The sequence below is a fragment of the Salmo salar genome, chromosome 05 (assembly GCF_965601325.2).
Source record: "Salmo salar chromosome 05, fSalSal1, whole genome shotgun sequence".
NCBI classification, from domain to species: domain Eukaryota; kingdom Metazoa; phylum Chordata; class Actinopteri; order Salmoniformes; family Salmonidae; genus Salmo; species Salmo salar.
The window spans coordinates 89,132,640-89,155,000 of record NC_138295.1 but is presented as its reverse complement, the minus strand read 5'-3'; the positions used below and the strand labels follow the sequence as shown (position 1 = coordinate 89,155,000).

The following is a 22,361-nucleotide window of genomic DNA, read 5'->3' as shown; positions in this document are numbered from 1 at the left end:
CCTTGAATCCTGACTGACTGAGTCCTCTCTCTTCTCTTCCCTGTGTGAGAGAGAGCCTTGAATCCTGACTGACTGACTGAGTCCTCTCTCTTCTCTTCCCTGTGTGAGAGAGAGCCTTGAATCCTGACTGACTGACTGAGTCCTCTCTCTTCTCTTCCCTGTGTGAGAGAGAGCCTTGAATCCTGACTGACTGACTGAGTCCTCTCTCTTCTCTTCCCTGTGTGAGAGAGAGCCTTGAATCCTGACTGACTGACTGGGTCCTCTCTCTTCTCTTCCCTGTGTGAGAGAGAGCCTTGAATCCTGACTGACTGACTGAGTCCTCTCTCTTCTCTTCCCTGTGTGAGAGAGAGCCTTGAATCCTGACTGACTGGGTCCTCTCTCTTCTCTTCCCTGTGTGAGAGAGAGCCTTGAATCCTGACTGACTGACTGGGTCCTCTCTCTTCTCTTCCCTGTGTGATAGAGTGTGTGAGCATAGCCTTGCTATTGAGAAAGCCTGTCTTCGGCAGCCTATGTGCACACTGCCTACAAAATGTGGTGGAAACTGAGCTGCACTTCCTAACCTCCTGCCAAATGTATGACCATATTAGAGAAACATATTTCCCTCAGATTACACAGACCCACAAAGAATTCGAAAACAAATCCAATTTTGATAAACTCCCATATCTACTGGGTGAAATACCACAGTGTGCCTCACAGCAGCAAGATGTGTGACCTGTTGCCACAAGAAAAGGGCAAAAGTATAGAACATAAACCATTGTAAACACAACCTAATATTTATGTTTATTTATTTTCCCTTTAACTATTTAACTATTTGCACATCATTACAACACTGTATACATAATATGACATTTGAAATGTCTTTATTCTTTTGGAACTTTTGTGAGTTTAATGTTCATTTTTTGTTTACTTCACTTTTGTTGATCTATTTCACTTGCTTTGGCAATGTAAACATATGTTTCCCATGCCAATAAAGCCCTTAAATTGAATTGAGAGCCTTGAATCCTGGCTGACTGAGTCATCTCTCTTACCTTCTCTGTATGAGAGAGCCTTGTATCCTGGCTAACTGAGTCCTCTCTCTTCTCTGTGAGAGAGAGCCTTGTATCCTGGCTGACTGAGTCCGGCTCTGGTCAAAGGTAGTGCACTATGTAGGGAATAGGGTGCCATTTGGGACGTACACTTGCTGACTGACTGGGTCAGTGCCTCCTCTTCAATAGGAACACAGCAGAGAGCAGAAGATTAACCACCAGCTGAGAGAGACTGGCTGGTAGGTGAAACCCAGTTCCCTGTTCCCCTCCACATCTCCCTGAACTCCAGATGAAAACCATGTTGTTGTCTGTCTCATTCAGCACGCTGTGTAATGTGCTGCACTGTCTGTTCTGTCTGGTATGGCTCGTGATGCTTTCATTGCTCAAAGAGGTTATTTATTGGCATTATATGGAGAAATGTTACTCCCACACTCTCTACTTTTGCACGTTACTTTAGTCTTACCAGTGTATCAGTAATGGTGGGGGTATATTTGGAGGCCATATATAACCAGTAATAACAGTGGTACCAGAGGTGTGTCCATCTACCTTGTGACTGACTTAACATAGACCATCCTCTGTAGCATGTGATAACATTTACATTACATTTAAGTCATTTAGCAGACGCTCTTATCCAGAGCGACTTACAAATTGGTGCATTCACCTTATGATATCCAGTGGAACAACCACTTTACAATAGTGCATCTAAATCTTTTAAGGGGGGGTTAGAAGGATTACTTTATCCTATCCTAGGTATTCCTTAAAGAGGTGGGGTTTCAGGTGTCTCCGGAAGGTGGTGATTGACTCCGCTGTCCTGGCGTCGTGAGGGAGCTTGTTCCATGTTCAGCTGGCTGATATAAAGGGACTGTGGACTCATTTCAGGAAGTGGCCCAAAATGGCACCCTATTGCCTGTATAGTGCACTACTTTTGAGCAGAGCTGTATGGGCCTTAATCACAAGTAGTGCACTGCACTATAAAGGGAATAGGGTGCCAGATTTGAGCCCTACACTCTGCCAAACCTCTCGCTGCCTGCCGTACGAGAGTCAAGTTGCAGAGGAAGAAGGATACCATGGTGACAAGGTCTGTTCTGGGGGTTCTGAGAAACGGCCCAAGACGTTCTTCGGCCACAATTAGAACTCTGCCTCCTCCTCCAAGCTCTTGTCTCTAGCTCTGGGCTGTGTTGGTTGGAGCGACTTGGAATGGGCTTCACGACATGAATAGCTTACTGTTGACATACCAGGCGGCTCTGTTCACCTCTTAGTAGATGTAAATGTTATTTTTAACCACATCCTCTCTGCAGTCTAAGATTCTATTAGGGAGAGATTTACTCTCAAGGTTGTCACAACAGGTTCACCCATTATGGAGTTCTGTGGCGTCAAAACAGACATGCAAATGGACATTTCTGGATCTTCGGTGTTGTGGTGACTTCTACATATCTTGATGCCCACAGCTTCTTTAGATATCCATAGCAGGATGCAGAGCAATTCAAGGCATTTCATGTGAGGTTAGGGTCAGGCCTTACTATGTACAGGATTAGTGTCATACCTGGGACATTGAACAGAGAGTAGAATGGATCCTGTTGTGGGTTTTGCCTGTGTGTTGCTGGTAGAATGAATCCTGTTGTGGGATTTGCCAGTGTGTTACTGGTAGAATGGATCCTGTTGTGTGATTTGCCTGTGTGTTGCTGGTAGAATGAATCCTGTTGTGGGATTTGCCAGTGTGTTACTGGTAGAATGGATCCTGTTGTGGGATTTGCCTGTGTGTTACTGGTAGGATGGATCCTGTTGTGGGTTTTGCCTGTGTGTTACTGGTAGAATGGATCCTGTTGTGTGATTTGCCTGTGTGTTACTGGTAGAATGGATCCTGTTGTGGGATTTGCCTGTGTGTTACTGGTAGAATGGATCCTGTTGTGGGATTTGCCTGTGTGTTACTGGTAGAATGGATCCTGTTGTGTGATTTGCCTGTGTGTTACTGGTAGAATGGATACTGTGTGCGTCCAAAATGGCGCCCTAATATCTTATATGTTGCGTTACTTTGTACCAGAATCCTCTAGGTTCTGGTAGGGCTGTGGCCATTTTTTTTCCTTGGCAAAAGTTTAAACCCTAAGCAGACCAAACTCGTTGGTCCTTTAACCTGCTGGATGTAATATATTGTGGCTGTAGTTTGAAAAGCAAATAAATGTGACTCTGGATGACAACAAAATGATGTTTCATTAGGGCTGTTTTCCCCAAAAAGTTACATCCGCTTCATGTTTTGTTTCCTTGTCACGATACTAATGAGTACTGCGCTACTGGTATGGTCCCGACCCTAGGCTCTGGGTCCTATGACCCGTTTGGGAAGCAGCCTGCAGTGTCCATGTAGAGGTGGTTCACACCCACCACACCTGTTGTTCCCTCACTGGAGATGATCAGAAGAAAACAGCAGTAGGAAACGCTGACTGGTACTGACAAGACATCCTCTTGTTCAGCCTGTAGTATCAGTCCTTCAGATCAGTTTCTTGTTTGTTTTTTTAGAGAAAGTCTCAGTTGCACCCTTCTATTCATGGCAGTGTGAAATAGTGATGTCATCATAACATCCTTCTCAGCCTGGCCTGTGATCTACTGGCTCTGCTGAGCCCCCAAGGGCTTTTGAAGGGAGCTGTTGCCTTGGTAACGCATTGTCGTCAAACACACAAGATGTTTGTCCCTGGGAGAAGGTATTGTGTTGTTGGAAGTCCCACTCCACTAGAAGATAAAAGGAGTGTGTGTGTGTGTGTGTGTGTGTGTGTGTGTGTGTGTGTGTTATTTTTTTACATGTAACCTTTATTTAACTAGGCAACTCGATTAAGAACAAATTCTTATTTACAATGACGGCCTACCCCGGACGGCGCTGGGCCAATTGTCCGCCGCCCTATGGGACTCCCAATCACGGCCGGATGTGATGGTGTCTGATGGTTCTCTAGTGTGAGTGACCCATGGTTTCTGCTTTAAGCCTTCATCTGTCACATGGAGGAGTCAAACAGCTGGTTTGAGCATCCTTGATGCCGTATGGTGCATTAGGTCTATATCTGACCTGGTGATGCATGTCTTAGCTAATCTACCATCACTATCTAATCCTTCAATGGAAGAATGTTTGTCATTCTAGAGGATGATAGCCCAACATGGCCAGAAAAATACATTGTATCCAACCGACTGATTTAATTTACACTTGCCAAACCCATTAAACGTTGAAGTCAAACAGTTCACCACAGTTCATTCAGTGAAGAAGAGGTAACCACACAGCTGTTCTCTGTTGTGGTTCTGGACCAACTACAAACAAACCCCTTATAGTGTGTCTGTGTTGACAGCAGGCTTTCCTGATGCTGTGGGTGCTGATGAACATGTTATGTGTCCCAAATGGCACCCTATTGCCTACATACTTATCAATCCAAGATGGCGTAGCAGTCAGACGTCTTTGTCCTTCGTCTTGTCGTGTCCCTTGTATATATATATTTACATATTTTCTTCACATATCTTTTTATATATTTTTTTTCTAAAAACTCAACCTCAAAACACTCTCCTGCAACCCGCCTCACCAATAAAAAAAGTATTATTTACCTCAAATCTGAAATCCACAACAGAAGCTGGCCAGAGGTTGGCCAGTTCACTGGCTAACGTTGGAGTTCAGCTAGCCACGGTTGGCGGTCATCAGCTATCCCTTAGCTTGAAAAGCTATCGCCAGTTTTGTACAGTGCGACTCAGACCAGAGCATACCGGACCTATTTTCTCTCCATATCCCCGGATTTCTACCGTAGGCTCTGGACATTTGCAGCTAGCTAGCTGCTACCCGAGTGACTATTGGCTAACGTCAGTCCCGGAGCTAACATCAATTATTCCGGAGCTAGCCAGCTGAAGAGTTCCATCAGCCACTCCTGGGCTACAATCACCTATCCGGACCCTTTTACTGCCGATGCGGAGCCCCATCGGGCCTTCACGACTGGACTACCGACATTATCTGCCCGAGGGAGTTATCCAACTGGCCCCTCCGTCGCGACGTAACCTGAACGCCCATCTGCGGCCTGCTAATCGTTAGCTGTCTTATCGGCTGCTATCTGAATAGGTCTATCGGACAATTTTCTTGGGCCACTATAACTATTTTGCCAGTTCCACCACCCACACATGCTATGACATCTTCTGGTTTCAGTTATGTTTCTAGAGACAATATCTCTCTCATCATCACTCAATGCCTAGGTCTACCTCCACTGTATTCACATCCTACCATACCTTTGTCTGTACATTATACCTTGAATCTATTTTATCGCCCCCAGAAACCCGCTCCTTTTACTCTCTATTCCGGACGTCATAGACGACCAATTCTCATAGCTTTTAGCCGTACCCTTATCCTACTCCTCCTCTGTTCCTCTGGTGATGTAGAGGTGAATCCAGGCCCTGCAGTGCCTAGCTCCACTCCTATTCCCCAGGCGCTCTCTTTTGATGACTTCTGTAACCGTAATAGCCTTGGTTTCATGCATGTTAACATTAGAAGCCTTCTCCCTAAGTTTGTTTTATTCACTGCTTTAGCACACTACCAACCCGGATGTCCTAGCCGTGTCTGAATCCTGGCTTAGGAAGTCCACCAAAAACTCTGAAATCTTCATTCCTAACTACAACATTTTCAGACAAGATAGAACGGCCAAAGGGGGCGGTGTTGCAATCTACTGCAGAGATAGCCTGCAGAGTTCTGTCCTGCTATCCAGGTCTGTACCCAAACAATTTTAACTTTTACTTTTAAAAATCCGTCTCTCACCGTTGCCGCCTGCGATACACCACCCTCTGCCCCCAGCTGTGCTCTGGACACCATATGTGAACTGATTGCCCTCCATCTATCTTCAGAGCTCGTGCTGCTAGGTGACCTAAACTGGGACATGCTTAACACCCCAGCCATCCTACAATCTAAGCTTGATGCCCTCAATCTCACACAAATTATCAATGAACCTACCAGGTACCACCTCAAAGCCGTAAACACGGGCACCCTCATAGATATCATCCTAACCAACTTGCCCTCTAAATACACCTCTGCTGTTTTCAACCAAGATCTCAGCGATCACTGCCTCATTGCCTGCATCCGTAATGGGTCAGCAGTCAAACGACCTCCACTCATCACTGTCAAACGCTCCCTGAAAAATTTCAGCGAGCAAGCCTTTCTAATCGACCTGGCCCGGGTATCTTGGAAGGATATTGACCTCATCCCGTCAGTAGAGGATGCCTGGTTATAAAAAAATATATATGCCTTCCTCACCATCTTAAATAAGCATGCCCCATTCAAGAAATGTAGAACCAGGAACAGATATAGCCCTTGGTTCTCTCCAGACCAGACTGCCCTTAACCAACACAAAAACATCCTGTGGCGTTCTGCATTGGCATCGAACAGCCCCCGTGATATGCAACTTTTCAGGGAAGTTAGAAACCAATATACACAGGCAGTTAGAAAAGCCAAGGCTAGCTTTTTCAAGCAGAAATTTGCTTCCTGCAACACAAACTCAAAAAAGTTCTGGAACACTGTAAAGTCCATGGAGAATAAGAACACCTCCTCCCAGCTGCCCACTGCACTGAGGATAGAAAACTCTGTCACCTCCGATAAATCCACTATAATTGAGAATTTCAATAAGCATTTTTCTATGGCTGGCCATGCTTTCCACCTGGCTACCCCTACCGCGGTCAACAGCACTGCACCCCCCACAGCTACTCGCCCAAGCCTTCCCCATTTCTCCTTCTCCAAAATCCAGTGAGTTGATGTTCTGAAAGAGCTGCAAAATCTGGACCCCTACAAATCAGCCAGGCTAGACAATCTGGACCCTCTCTTTCTAAAATTATCTGCTGAAATTGTTGCAACCCCTATTACTAGCCTGTTCAACCTCTCTTTCGTGTCGTCTGAGATTCCAAAAGATTGGAAAGCAGCTGCTGTCATCCCCCTCTTCAAAGGAGGGGACACTCTTGACCCAAACTGCTACAGACCTATATCTATCCTACCCTGCCTTTCTAAGGTCTTCGAAAGCCAAGTCAACAAACAAATTACCGACCATTTCGAATCCCACCGTTTCAGAGCTGGTCATGGGTGCACCTCAGCCACGCTCAAGGTCCTAAACGTTATCGTAACAGCCATCGATAAGAAACAATACTGTGCTGCCGTATTCATTGACCTGGCCAAGGCTTTCGACTCTGTCAATCACCACATCCTCATCGGCAGACTCAATAGCCTTGGTTTCTCAAATGATTGCCTCGCCTGGTTCACCAACTACTTCTCTGATAGAGTTCAATGTGTCAAATCGGAGGGCCTGTTGTCCGGACCTCTGGCAGTCTCTATGGGGGTGCCACAGGGTTCAATTCTTGGGCCTACTCTTTTCTCTCTATACATCAAGGATGTCGCTCTTGCTGCTGGTGAGTCTTTGATCCACCTCTACGCAGACGACACCATTCTGTATACTTCTGGCCCTTCTTTGGACACTGTGTTAACAACCCTCCAGACGAGCTTCAATGCCATACAACTCTCCTTCCGTGGCCTCCAACTGCTCTTAATACAAGTAAAACTAAATGCATGCTCTTCAACCGATCGCTGCCCGCACCTGCCCGCCCGTCCAGCATCACTACTCTGGACGGTTCTGACTTAGAATATGTGGACAACTACAAATACCTTGGTGTCTGGTTAGACTGTAAGCTCTCCTTCCAGACTCACATCAAACATCTCCAATCCAAAGTTAAATCTAGAATTGGCTTCCTATTTCGCAACAAAGCATCCTTCACTCATGCTGCCAAACATACCCTCGTAAAACTGACCATCCTACCGATCCTCGACTTCGGCGATGTCATTTACAAAATAGCCTCCAATACCCTACTCAATAAATTGGATGCAGTCTATCACAGTGCTATCCGTTTTGTCACCAAAGCCCCCATATACTACCCACCACTGCGACCTGTACGCTCTCGTTGGCTGGCCCTCGCTTCATACTCGTCGCCAAACCCACTGGCTCCAGGTCATCTACAAGACCCTGCTAGGTGAAGTCCCCCCTTATCTCAGCTCATTGGTCACCATAGCAGCACCCACCTGTAGCACGCACTCCAGCAGGTATATCTCTCTGGTCACCCCAAAAGCCAATTCCTCCTTTGGCCGTCTCTCCTTCCAGTTCTCTGCTGCCAATGACTGGAACGAACTACAAAAATCTCTGAAACTGGAAACACTTATCTCCCTCACTAGCTTTAAGTACCAGCTGTCAGAGCAGCTCCCAGATCACTGCACCTGTACATAGCCCATCTATAATTTAGCCCAAACAGCTACCTCTTCCCATACTGTATTTATTTATTTTGCTCCTTTGCACCCCATTATTTCTATTTCTACTTTGCACTTTCTTCCACTACAAATCTACCATTCCAGTGTTTTACTTGCTATGTTGTATTTACTTTGCCACCATGGCCTTTTTTGCCTTTACCTCCCTTATCTCACCTCATTTGCTCACATTGTATATAGACTTATTTTCTACTGTATTATTGACTGTATGTTTGTTTTACTCCATGTGTAACTCTGTGTTGTTGTATGTGTCAAACTGCTTTGCTTTATCTTGGCCAGGTCGCAATTGTAAATGAGAACTTGTTCTCAACTTGCCTACCTGGTTAAATAAAGGTGAAATAAAAATAAATTGTGCACTACTTTTGACCAGAGCCCTATGGTAGTGCACTATATAGGGAATAGGGTACCATTTGAGACGAATCTAGGCCCTCAGAAACCACCAGTCGCTGACTGAATGTTCCCACTGTTTGGATGGGAGGTGCTTGTTGAGATGGCAGGAAACAGTGAATAGTGTAGGAAGGACACAGGACAGTGTGTTGTCTGTGTGTGTTGTCTGTGGTGACAGTTGGTTCATGTTGCGAGTCATGCTTGGATGACTGAGGTTGGTACTCTGTGTTTCTCCCTGTTGTGTGGGGGTACTGATGTCTCATTTCACAGTGTGCAGCGGCTTGGAACCAGTTGTTTCAGACATGCAGCGGTTCACAAACTCTTAAGACATTCACCCTCAGTAGGGGATTCTGCTTTGTCTGGTTCCTCAGTTTGAAGTAGGCAGGAGTGCAGTGTAGAGCTGCTTTGTCTCTCGTAACAATGGACTCCCTCAGAGTGCCAATGCTAATCAGCTGTTTCTGTCAGAGAGACAGAACTGTACTGTTTATGATGTGTGATGCCGAAGACCAGTTCCCACATTGTGTGGACAATTACATTGTTTTGTAATGTGAATGTATTTGTATATTTTCCAGGACTGGGCCTTTGATGACGGTGCCCCTCCTCCCACTAAGATCGTAGATGATTGGCTGAACCTGCTGAAGACTAAGTTCCGTGAGGACCCTGGCTGCTGCGTGGCGGTGCACTGTGTTGCCGGGCTGGGACGGTAAGACAGTTGAACCAAGCTCACAAGGCTGCAGTGTCATCCCCCCACTGTGATGGCCACTGTCCCAGCAGCCACCAGTCTCTCCCCTTCTCCTACAGCCTGACCAGGGCCCTCTCTCTGCATGCAGGCAGACCCAAGCCAAAGTCAACTGTTAGCCAAGGGACACTCCTTCACAATTAATCCACCATTTATTATCAAAGCACAGAGGTTGACGTCTGAAAAACGTTGAAGCAGCATTTATTTCTATTGTGTCTCTAAATGTATCCTCTCAGATTGAATCTCTACTAGTCAGCTCACCAGTACTCTGGTCAAAAGTAGTGCACTATATAGGGAATAGGGTGACATTGGCCATAGGGCTCTGGTCAAAAGTAGTGAACTATGTAGGGAATAGGGTGCCATTTGGGACGTAGCCAGTTGTCTTGTGAAATGTCAGTTAGCTGTATTCTGGTTGGCCATGCCCAGACCTGTACTGTATGTTCTGTAGTTGAGCCTCTGGACTCCCATTGGCCATGCCATACATTAGTTCTTATGGTTGGCATGCCATACATTAGTTCTTATGGTTGGGCATGCCATACATTAGTTCTTATGGTTGGCCATGCCATACATTAGTTATTATGGTTGGCCATGACATACATTAGTTCTTATGGTTGGCCATGACATACATTAGTTCTTATGGTTGGCCATGCCATACATTAGTTCTTATGGTTGGCCATGCCATACATTAGTTCTTATGGTTGGCCATGCCATACATTAGTTCTTATGGTTGGCCATGCCATACATTAGTTCTTATGGTTGGCCATGCCATACATTAGTTCGTATGGTTGGCCATGCCATACATTAGTTCTTATGGTTGGCCATGACATACATTAGTTCTTATGGTTGGCCATGACATACATTAGTTCTTATGGTTGGCCATGACATACTTTAGTTCTTATGGTTGGCCATGCCATACATTAGTTCTTATGGTTGGCCATGACATACATTAGTTCTTATGGTTGGCCATGCCATACATTAGTTCTTATGGTTGGCCATGACATACATTAGTTCTTATGGTTGGCCATGCCATACTTTAGTTCTTATGGTTGGCCATGACATACATTAGTTCTTATGGTTGGCCATGCCATACTTTAGTTCTTATGGTTGGCCATGCCATACATTAGTTCTTATGGTTGCCATGCCAACCATCATAACAGAGGAGTTGACGAAATAGAAGCACAAACTGATCTGGTTACCAGGCTCATTTTAGCTCTGTCCTGTCTGGTGTTCCTTCAGGTGTCCTCTATGGCAGAGGAGAGACAATGACTCACATCTGTACTGATGGAGTATTAGCTAGCTAGTAGAGGAGAAAGTTTAGGATACGTCTCAAATGGCACCCTATTCTATACATAGGGCTCTGGTCAAAAGTAGTGCACTGTGGTCAATAGGGAGCCGTTAAACCAGGTTAAACCAGGCCTTTGGTACTAATAATGGTTGAGCTCATTGGTAGGAAGCTGAAGGAGCACCTCTTCCCCTCCCGTCCTGGGTAAGCTGAAGGAGCCCCCAGCCCCCTGACCTCCCCAGACTCCCATCTTCCTCTCCCCTCCTTGGGTAAGCTGAAGGAGCCCCCCTGACCACCCCAGACTCCCATCTTCCCCTCCCCTCTCTGGGTAAGCTGAAGGAGCCCCCCTGACCACCCCAGACTCCCATCTTCCCTTCCCCTCCCTGGGTAAGCTGAAGGAGCCCCCCTGCCCACCCCAGACTCCCATCTTCCTCTCCCCTCCTGGGTAAGCTGAAGGAGCCCCCTGACCTCCCCAGACTCCCATCTTCCTCTCCCCTCCTGGGTAAGCTGAAGGAGCCCCCCTGACCACCCCAGACTCCCATCTTCCCCTCCCCTCCCTGGGTAAGCTGAAGGAGCCCCCCTGCCCACCCCAGACTCCCATCTTCCTCTCCCCTCCTGGGTAAGCTGAAGGAGCCCCCCTGACCACCCCAGACTCCCATCTTCCCCTCCCCTCCCTGGGTAAGCTGAAGGAGCCCCCCTGCCCACCCCAGACTCCCATCTTCCTCTCCCCTCCTGGGTAAGCTGAAGGAGCCCCCCTGACCTCCCCAGACTCCCATCTTCCTCTCCCCTCCTGGGTAAGCTGAAGGAGCCCCCCTGCCCACCCCAGACTCCCATCTTCCTCTCCCCTCCTGGGTAAGCTGAAGGAGCCCCCCTGACCTCCCCAGACTCCCATCTTCCTCTGCCCTCCTGGGTAAGCTGAAGGAGCCCCCCTGACCTCCCCAGACTCCCATCTTCCTCTCCCCTCCCTGGGTAAGCTGAAGGAGCCCCCTGACCACCCCAGACTCCCATCTTCCTCTCCCCTCCTGGGTAAGCTGAAGGAGCCCCCTGACCTCCCCAGACTCCCATCTTCCTCTCCTCTCCCTGGGTAAGCTGAAGGAGCCCCCTGACCACCCCAGACTCCCATCTTCCTCTCCCCTCCTGGGTAAGCTGAAGGAGCCCCCTGACCTCCCCAGACTCCCATCTTCCTCTCCCCTCCCTGGGTAAGCTGAAGGAGCCCCCTGACCTCCCCAGACTCCCATCTTCCTCTCCCCTCCTGGGTAAGCTGAAGGAGCCCCCCTGACCTCCCCAGACTCCCATCTTCCTCTCCTCTCCCTGGGTAAGCTGAAGGAGCCCCCTGACCTCCCCAGACTCCCATCTTCCTCTCCCCTCCTGGGTAAGCTGAAGGAGCCCCCCTGACCTCCCCAGACTCCCATCTTCCTCTCCCCTCCTGGGTAAGCTGAAGGAGCCCCCTGACCTCCCCAGACTCCCATCTTCCTCTGCCCTCCTGGGTAAGCTGAAGGAGCCCCCCTGACCTCCCCAGACTCCCATCTTCCTCTCCCCTCCCTGGGTAAGCTGAAGGAGCCCCCTGACCACCCCAGACTCCCATCTTCCTCTCCCCTCCTGGGTAAGCTGAAGGAGCCCCCTGACCTCCCCAGACTCCCATCTTCCTCTCCCCTCCTGGGTAAGCTGAAGGAGCCCCCTGACCTCCCCAGACTCCCATCTTCCTCTCCCCTCCTGGGTAAGCTGAAGGAGCCCCCCTGACCTCCCCAGACTCCCATCTTCCTCTCCCCTCCTGGGTAAGCTGAAGGAGCCCCCTGACCTCCCCAGACTCCCATCTTCCTCTGCCCTCCTGGGTAAGCTGAAGGAGCCCCCCTGACCTCCCCAGACTCCCATCTTCCTCTCCCCTCCCTGGGTAAGCTGAAGGAGCCCCCTGACCACCCCAGACTCCCATCTTCCTCTCCCCTCCTGGGTAAGCTGAAGGAGCCCCCTGACCTCCCCAGACTCCCATCTTCCTCTCCCCTCCTGGGTAAGCTGAAGGAGCCCCCTGACCTCCCCAGACTCCCATCTTCCTCTCCCCTCCTGGGTAAGCTGAAGGAGCCCCCCTGACCTCCCCAGACTCCCATCTTCCTCTCCTCTCCCTGGGTAAGCTGAAGGAGCCCCCTGACCTCCCCAGACTCCCATCTTCCTCTCCCCTCCTGGGTAAGCTGAAGGAGCCCCCCTGACCTCCCCAGACTCCCATCTTCCTCTCCCCTCCTGGGTAAGCTGAAGGAGCCCCCTGACCTCCCCAGACTCCCATCTTCCTCTCCTCTCCCTGGGTAAGCTGAAGGAGCCCCCCTGACCTCCCCAGACTCCCATCTTCCTCTCCTCTCCCTGGGTAAGCTGAAGGAGCCCCCCTGACCTCCCCAGACTCCCATCTTCCTCTCCTCTCCCTGGGTAAGCTGAAGGAGCCCCCCTGACCTCCCCAGACTCCCATCTTCCTCTCCCCTCCCTGGGTAAGCTGAAGGAGCCCCCCTGACCTCCCCAGACTCCCATCTTCCTCTCCCCTCCTGGGTAAGCTGAAGGAGCCCCCTGACCACCCCAGACTCCCATCTTCCTCTCCCCTCCTGGGTAAGCTGAAGGAGCCCCCCTGACCTCCCCAGACTCCCATCTTCCTCTCCCCTCCTGGGTAAGCTGAAGGAGCCCCCCTGACCTCCCCAGACTCCCATCTTCCTCTCCCCTCCCTGGGTAAGCTGAAGGAGCCCCCTGACCTCCCCAGACTCCCATCTTCCTCTCCTCTCCCTGGGTAAGCTGAAGGAGCCCCCCTGACCTCCCCAGACTCCCATCTTCCTCTCCCCTCCCTGGGTAAGCTGAAGGAGCCCCCCTGACCACCCCAGACTCCCATCTTCCTCTCCTCTCCCTGGGTAAGCTGAAGGAGCCCCCTGACCTCCCCAGACTCCCATCTTCCTCTCCTCTCCTGGGTAAGCTGAAGGAGCCCCCTGACCTCCCCAGACTCCCATCTTCCTCTCCTCTCCTGGGTAAGCTGAAGGAGCCCCCTGACCTCCCCAGACTCCCATCTTCCTCTCCTCTCCCTGGGTAAGCTGAAGGAGCCCCCCAGCCTCCCCTCCCTGGGTTGATGAAGCACCGTCTATCTCTGACGTACTGGAGACCTCCTCTGGGACTCGTCTGTGGTTTTTGACAGGGCGCCAATGTTTACTTTACTCTGAACTGTTTGTTGTCCTGTTAATCAGCTGGGGAGTCTTTGGCTTTCAGCTGGAACCCTCTGGAACATCAAAGTGTTCTGGGGGCTGATATGGCTTGACAGGGTACAGTTAGATAGATGAATATATGTCAATGTCTCATGTCCAGGCAGGCAGCTCATCTGTTTCAGTGATTCCTAGAAGTCCAGTGTTTGTGTTAGTGGTGTTATGCTCTTCAGCTCTCTATTTCCACGCTGACTTACCGTAACCACAGCAACGACCCATATAAGGCTAGAAAAATGGAAAGTGGGCTACAGCGTTTTCTAATGATTTGTTACCTGTAAATATTAGTGGCCAAATACAGCACAACTAGTTCCAGCTCTCAACCCGCAGCAGGGCTTTCCTTTGTCCAAACCAGAATAGTCCAAACCAGAATGAACTCCATTCCCTGGGAACTGGCTGTGTTGTGACAACATGGAGAGAGAGAAGTTGCTGGGGGCATAACAGGAAGGACACACATGGATGTCTTTAATTCCCAGTATTACTCTGTGAATGCAGTTTCTATGGCAACATCCCAAATGGCACCATATTCCATATTAAGTGCAATACTTTTGACCAGGACCTATAAGGTTCTGACGTGTCTTTAAGTCCCAGTATTAGTAGCAGCGTGACTGTGTCTTTAAGTCCCAGTATTAGTAGCAGTGTGACTGTGTCTTTAAGTCCCAGTATTAGTAGCAGTGTGACTGTGTCTTTAAGTCTCAGTATTAGTAGCAGTGTGACTGTGTCTTTAAGTCCCAGTATTAGTAGCAGCGTGACTGTGTCTTTAAGTCTCAGTATTAGTAGCAGCGTGACTGTGTCTTTAAGTCCCAGTATTAGTAGCAGTGTGACTGTGTCTTTAAGTCCCAGTATTAGTAGCAGCGTGACTGTGTCTTTAAGTCCCAGTATTAGTAGCAGTGTGACTGTGTCTTTAAGTCCCAGTATTAGTAGCAGTGTGACTGTGTCTTTAAGTCCCAGTATTAGTAGCAGTGTGACTGTGTCTTTAAGTCTCAGTATTAGTAGCAGTGTGACTGTGTCTTTAAGTCCCAGTATTAGTAGCAGTGTGACTGTGTCTTTAAGTCCCAGTATTAGTAGCAGTGTGACTGTGTCTTTAAGTCCCAGTATTAGTAGCAGTGTGACTGTGTCTTTAAGTCCCAGTATTAGTAGCAGCGTGACTGTGTCTTTAAGTCTCAGTATTAGTAGCAGCGTGACTGTGTCTTTAAGTCCCAGTATTAGTAGCAGTGTGACTGTGTCTTTAAGTCCCAGTATTAGTAGCAGTGTGACTGTGTCTTTAAGTCCCAGTATTAGTAGCAGCGTGACTGTGTCTTTAAGTCTCAGTATTAGTAGCAGCGTGACTGTGTCTTTAAGTCCCAGTATTAGTAGCAGTGTGACTGTGTCTTTAAGTCCCAGTATTAGTAGCAGCGTGACTGTGTCTTTAAGTCCCAGTATTAGTAGCAGTGTGACTGTGTCTTTAAGTCCCAGTATTAGTAGCAGTGTGACTGTGTCTTTAAGTCCCAGTATTAGCAGCAGCACATAAAGGCTGTTTCTTTGTGTTTCTCCCTCCAGGGCTCCTGTGCTGGTGGCTCTGGCTCTGATCGAGGGCGGGATGAAGTATGAGGAGGCAGTTCAGTTCATCAGGCAGTATGTACACCTCACCTCCAGATTCAGTTCAGTTCATCAGGCAGTATGTACACCTCACATTCAGTTCAGTTCATCAGGCAGTATGTACACCTCACATTCAGTTCAGTTCATCAGGCAGTATGTACACCTCACATTCAGTTCAGTTCATCAGGCAGTATGTACACCTCACATTCAGTTCAGTTCATCAGGCAGTATGTACACCTCACATTCAGTTCAGTTCATCAGGCAGTATGTACACCTCACATTCAGTTCAGTTCATCAGGCAGTATGTACACCTCACATTCAGTTCAGTTCATCAGGCAGTATGAACACCTCACCTCCAGATTCAGTTCAGTTCATCAGGCAGTATGAACACCTCACCTCCAGATTCAGTTCAGTTCATCAGGCAGTATGAACACCTCACCTCCAGATTCAGTTCAGTTCATCAGGCAGTATGAACACCTCACCTCCAGATTCAGTTCAGTTCATCAGGCAGTATGAACACCTCCCCTCCAGATTCAGTTCAGTTCATCAGGCAGTATGAACACCTCACCTCCAGATTCAGTTCAGTTCGTCAGGCAGTATGAACACCTCACCTCCAGATTCAGTTCAGTTCATCAGGCAGTATGAACACCTCACCTCCAGATTCAGTTCAGTTCATCAGGCAGTATGAACACCTCACCTCCAGATTCAGTTCAGTTCATCAGGCAGTATGAACACCTCACCTCCAGATTCAGTTCAGTTCATCAGGCAGTATGAACACCTCACCTCCAGATTCAGTTCAGTTCATCAGGCAGTATGAACACCTCACCTCCAGATTCAGTTCAGTTCATCAGGCAGTATGAACACCTCACCTCCAGATTCAGTTCAGTTCATCAGGCAGTATGAACACCTCACCTCCAGATTCAGTTCAGTTCATCAGGCAGTATGTACACCTCACCTCCAGATTCAGTTCAGTTCATCAGGCAGTATGAACACCTCACCTCCAGATTCAGTTCAGTTCATCAGGCAGTATGAACACCTCACCTCCAGATTCAGTTCAGTTCATCAGGCAGTATGTACACCTCACATTCAGTTCAGTTCATCAGGCAGTATGTACACCTCACATTCAGTTCAGTTCATCAGGCAGTATGTACACCTCACATTCAGTTCAGTTCATCAGGCAGTATGTACACCTCACATTCAGTTCAGTTCATCAGGCAGTATGTACACCTCACATTCAGTTCAGTTCATCAGGCAGTATGTACACCTCACATTCAGTTCAGTTCATCAGGCAGTATGTACACCTCACATTCAGTTCAGTTCATCAGGCAGTATGAACACCTCACCTCCAGATTCAGTTCAGTTCATCAGGCAGTATGAACACCTCACCTCCAGATTCAGTTCAGTTCATCAGGCAGTATGAACACCTCACCTCCAGATTCAGTTCAGTTCATCAGGCAGTATGAACACCTCACCTCCAGATTCAGTTCAGTTCATCAGGCAGTATGAACACCTCCCCTCCAGATTCAGTTCAGTTCATCAGGCAGTATGAACACCTCACCTCCAGATTCAGTTCAGTTCGTCAGGCAGTATGAACACCTCACCTCCAGATTCAGTTCAGTTCATCAGGCAGTATGAACACCTCACCTCCAGATTCAGTTCAGTTCATCAGGCAGTATGAACACCTCACCTCCAGATTCAGTTCAGTTCATCAGGCAGTATGAACACCTCACCTCCAGATTCAGTTCAGTTCATCAGGCAGTATGAACACCTCACCTCCAGATTCAGTTCAGTTCATCAGGCAGTATGAACACCTCACCTCCAGATTCAGTTCAGTTCATCAGGCAGTATGAACACCTCACCTCCAGATTCAGTTCAGTTCATCAGGCAGTATGTACACCTCACCTCCAGATTCAGTTCAGTTCATCAGGCAGTATGAACACCTCACCTCCAGATTCAGTTCAGTTCATCAGGCAGTATGAACACCTCACCTCCAGATTCAGTTCAGTTCATCAGGCAGTATGAACACCTCACCTCCAGATTCAGTTCGGTTCATCAGGCAGTATGAACACCTCACCTCCAGATTCAGTTCAGTTCATCAGGCAGTATGAACACCTCACCTCCAGGTTCATCAGGCAGTATGAACACCTCACCTCCAGATTCAGTTCAGTTCATCAGGCAGTATGAACACCTCACCTCCAGATTCAGTTCAGTTCATCAGGCAGTATGAACACCTCACCTCCAGGTTCATCAGGCAGTATGAACACCTCACCTCCAGATTCAGTTCAGTTCATCAGGCAGTATGAACACCTCACCTCCAGATTCAGTTCAGTTCATCAGGCAGTATGAACACCTCACCTCCAGATTCAGTTCAGTTCATCAGGCAGTATGAACACCTCACCTCCAGATTCAGTTCGGTTCATCAGGCAGTATGAACACCTCACCTCCAGATTCAGTTCGGTTCATCAGGCAGTATGGACACCTCACCTCCAGATTCAGTTCGGTTCATCAGGCAGTATGAACACCTCACCTCCAGATTCAGTTCGGTTCATCAGGCAGTATGAACACCTCACCTCCAGATTCAGTTCATCAGGCAGTATGAACACCTCACCTCCAGATTCAGTTCAGTTCATCAGGCAGTATGAACACCTCGCCTCCAGATTCAGTTCAGTTCATCAGGCAGTATGAACACCTCACCTCCAGATTCAGTTCGGTTCATCAGGCAGTATGAACACCTCGCCTCCAGATTCAGTTCAGTTCATCAGGCAGTATGAACACCTCACCTCCAGATTCAGTTCGGGTTCATCAGGCAGTATGAACACCTCGCCTCCAGATTCAGTTCAGTTCATCAGGCAGTATGAACACCTCACCTCCAGATTCAGTTCAGTTCATCAGGCAGTATGAACACCTCACCTCCAGATTCAGTTCGGTTCATCAGGCAGTATGAACACCTCACCTCCAGATTCAGTTCGGTTCATCAGGCAGTATGAACACCTCACCTCCAGATTCAGTTCAGTTCATCAGGCAGTATGAACACCTCACCTCCAGATTCAGTTCGGTTCATCAGGCAGTATGAACACCTCACCTCCAGATTCAGTTCATCAGGCAGTATGAACACCTCACCTCCAGATTCAGTTCAGTTCATCAGGCAGTATGAACACCTCGCCTCCAGATTCAGTTCAGTTCATCAGGCAGTATGAACACCTCACCTCCAGATTCAGTTCGGTTCATCAGGCAGTATGAACACCTCGCCTCCAGATTCAGTTCAGTTCATCAGGCAGTATGAACACCTCACCTCCAGATTCAGTTCAGTTCATCAGGCAGTATGAACACCTCGCCTCCAGATTCAGTTCAGTTCATCAGGCAGTATGAACACCTCGCCTCCAGATTCAGTTCAGTTCATCAGGCAGTATGAACACCTCACCTCCAGATTCAGTTCAGTTCATCAGGCAGTATGAACACCTCGCCTCCAGATTCAGTTCAGTTCATCAGGCAGTATGAACACCTCACCTCCAGATTCAGTTCAGTTCATCAGGCAGTATGAACACCTCACCTCCAGATTCAGTTCAGTTCATCAGGCAGTATGAACACCTCACCTCCAGATTCAGTTCAGTTCATCAGGCAGTATGAACACCTCACCTCCAGATTCAGTTCAGTTCATCAGGCAGTATGAACACCTCACCTCCAGATTCAGTTCAGTTCATCAGGCAGTATGTACACCTCAGATTTAGTTCAGTTCATCAGGCAGTATGAACACCTCAGATTCAGTTCAGTTCATCAGGCAGTATGAACACCTCACCTCCAGATTCAGTTCAGTTCATCAGGCAGTATGAACACCTCAGATTTAGTTCAGTTCATCAGGCAGTATGAACACCTCAGATTCAGTTCAGTTCATCAGGCAGTATGAACACCTCAGATTTAGTTCAGTTCATCAGGCAGTATGAACACCTCAGATTCAGTTCAGTTCATCAGGCAGTATGAACACCTCACCTCCAGATTCAGTTCAGTTCATCAGGCAGTATGAACACCTCAGATTTAGTTCAGTTCATCAGGCAGTATGAACACCTCAGATTTAGTTCAGTTCATCAGGCAGTATGAACACCTCAGATTCAGTTCAGTTTATCAGGCAGTATGAACACCTCAGATTTAGTTCAGTTCATCAGGCAGTATGAACACCTCAGATTTAGTTCAGTTCATCAGGCAGTATGTACACCTCAGATTTAGTTCAGTTCATCAGGCAGTATGAACACCTCACTTTCTGTCTCTTGATGTTTTTAAGGAGAGTGGAAGTCCACTCAACCTGTTTAGTGTTGTTCCTGTTTCATCTGACAGCTGTAGCTTCAGATGGGGACATCATGAGGAGGGAGAAAGGGATTGAACCGCTCTCCACTGAGGAGGTTTATGGGACATCATGAGGAGGGAGAAAGGGATTGAACCGCTCTCCACTGAGGAGGTTTATGGGACATCATGAGGAGGGAGAAAGGGATTGAACCGCTCTCCACTGAGGAGGTTTATGTGGTTTGAGCTGGGAGTGTCTTTCCCTCAGCCAGGGCTCTGCACACCTCTGGATTCTTCTGATACTCATAGGCTCTACTTTATGGGTCGGGTTCTCTGGAAAAACATCAAGCCTACTGCCCTCCCGGACTGAGCACCATGCTCAATGGACAATCTGAATTGAAAGTGCTTTTTAGTCCAGGAATAAATAGGCTTCGTGTGGATCCAGGAAAATCATCCCCTACGTGAATTATAAATGTCTCTTTACATGAGGGCCCTTATATACAGCGAAGCTATCCATGTTAGCATTGTGTGTGTGTGGGGCTACAGTGTCAAGCTGTTACGCTTCACATATAAGATACAAAGTGAATAATCAGTGTTGATGAGTCTCTAAATGTTGCACTGCTTTTGACCAGGGTGGACACTGATCAGAGGTAGTGAGCAGGGTGCCAATTGGGACACAACAGAGGTTCCTGTAGGGAGTAACAGTAGACCTGTCTTTCTGTGTCTCCTCAGGAAGCGCAGGGGAGCGATCAACAGCAAGCAGCTGACCTACCTGGAGAAATACCGCTCCAGACAGAGACTGCGCTTCAAAGACCCTCACAAACACAAGAACAAGTGCTGTGTGATGTGATGATGTAGTGTGACCCTGCAGCCCGCCTGTTCTGACCCATATAGAACGACTACATCAACTTTAATATTGGACCGACCTACACCCCCCTTTGTAGTGTGACCCCGCAGCCTGCCTGTTCTGACCCATATAGAACGACTACATCAACTTTAATATTGGACCGACCTACACCCCCCTTTGATGCATTTAGGACTTGACCTGTTGTCTGTCTCCATGGGGACAGTTAGTTCCCACTGTTCTGTTGGGATTCTTCTGCTTCTCACTCTCAGGGCTGTTAGACCATCTTCTCTCTGATGTCTTTGAATGAACACCTTCGTCCCCAACTGCCGGCCAATTGAACTCGTAGAGAGGAAAAGCGAACAAGCCCGATTTCCATCAAGCACACACACACACACACACACACACACACACACACACACACACACACTGACAAACTATTTTGCACTGATTGTGACATACTGTGACATACACACACAGAGCCATCGACCACCAGACCAACCCCTCAACCAGCAGCAACACTGTCAGCTTGGTCCCAGGCCTGATCGTTCCTCTTTCCTCCCTGCTGCTTGGTAGCACTGACCCAACCCAAAGCACTGTCAATGAAACACACCGACCCACCACTAGCTGTCACAACAGGTCTGCATCACCATACACCATGTTAACTGAAAGCCCCTGCTAGCCATGATGACATGAATGAAATAATCATGAAAAAGAAGAGATTTTTTGCTGTCTGTGTGTTTTTATCTCAATGTTTGAAGAAGATCCAGTTGAACGTCTTTGTTAAATTGAATGCCATCCACAGAGCTCAGTCATCTTGCTCCTTGCTCCGGTTTCATAATGCATGGAAGGTAACACTTGTTAGAATCATGTCCTTGTCTCCTTCATTTCTGAGGATATGGGGATGCGGATGGGACTTAATATAGGACAAGGTTTTGTGCTGAGTTGCTGGTTTTTAAATAGCAATATTTTTTACATTGTGATATGAAATACTCTGGGATTAGGATTCTTCACCACTGGCTGCTTCTGTTGTACAACATGAAGGATCTCAGTGTATCATGTAGGAGTCAGCTGAGCCTGGGTGGGCTTGGTAGGCAACACTGTGTCCCAGATGGCACCCTATTCCCTATATAGTGCACTACTTTTGACCAGAGGTCTATGGGCTTCAATGCCTTGAAATATACACACACATGGACTCGCACTGACCCTATGGGCTCCGGTCAAAAGTTGTGCACTATATAGGGAATAGGGTGCCATCTGGGACGCGTACTATGCTTTGGGAACGTAAACATGACGGTGCACCGTAGTCATCTCTGGGATGAAAAACAGCCAACTGAACCGTCTGCTCAGAAATAACGTCCAGGCTCTGTATCTGTCAGTGTGGATATAGTCACTCATCTTACCTCCGAAATGGCACCCTATTCCCCTTTTGTAGTGCACTACTATATAGCACACTTTTGACTATAGTCCTATGGGCTCTGGTCAAAAGTAGTGCACTAAATAGGGAATAGGGTGCAAGACGCGTTCTTAGTTAATTAAGGACAGGTACTGAAGGAATGACTCATATCCTGGGAAGAAAGCTGTCACATTTATCTGCTGCCTTGGAAGTAACCCACTTCAGATTGTTCACAGTTAATGAAGTACAAGAAATAAAGTAATTGTTAAAAGTATGCTGGACTGTTTTGTGCTTTTGTTTGGGAGTTGACTTGTGGGAGA

The 22,361-nt window shown here is 48.0% G+C and overlaps 1 protein-coding gene across 5 annotated transcripts in view; it reads left to right on the top strand.

Moving 5' to 3' along the window:
• Positions 1-22,315, top strand: part of LOC106591203 (protein tyrosine phosphatase type IVA 3) — a 71,775-nt gene extending 49,460 nt beyond the window's left edge. For 4 of the 5 annotated variants that reach the window (XM_082975918.1, XM_082975920.1, XM_082975917.1 and 1 more), the window contains exons 4-6: positions 9,282-9,412; positions 15,488-15,562; positions 20,534-22,315. In XM_082975918.1, the coding sequence (XP_082832044.1) occupies positions 9,282-9,412; positions 15,488-15,562; positions 20,534-20,651 (324 nt within the window). In that variant the 3' untranslated portion in view covers positions 20,652-22,315. The remainder of the gene's footprint in view (positions 1-9,281; positions 9,413-15,487; positions 15,563-20,533) is intronic. The other variant, XM_045719261.2, reaches the window with a different exon arrangement.
• The last annotated feature ends 46 nt before the right edge of the window (positions 22,316-22,361 follow it).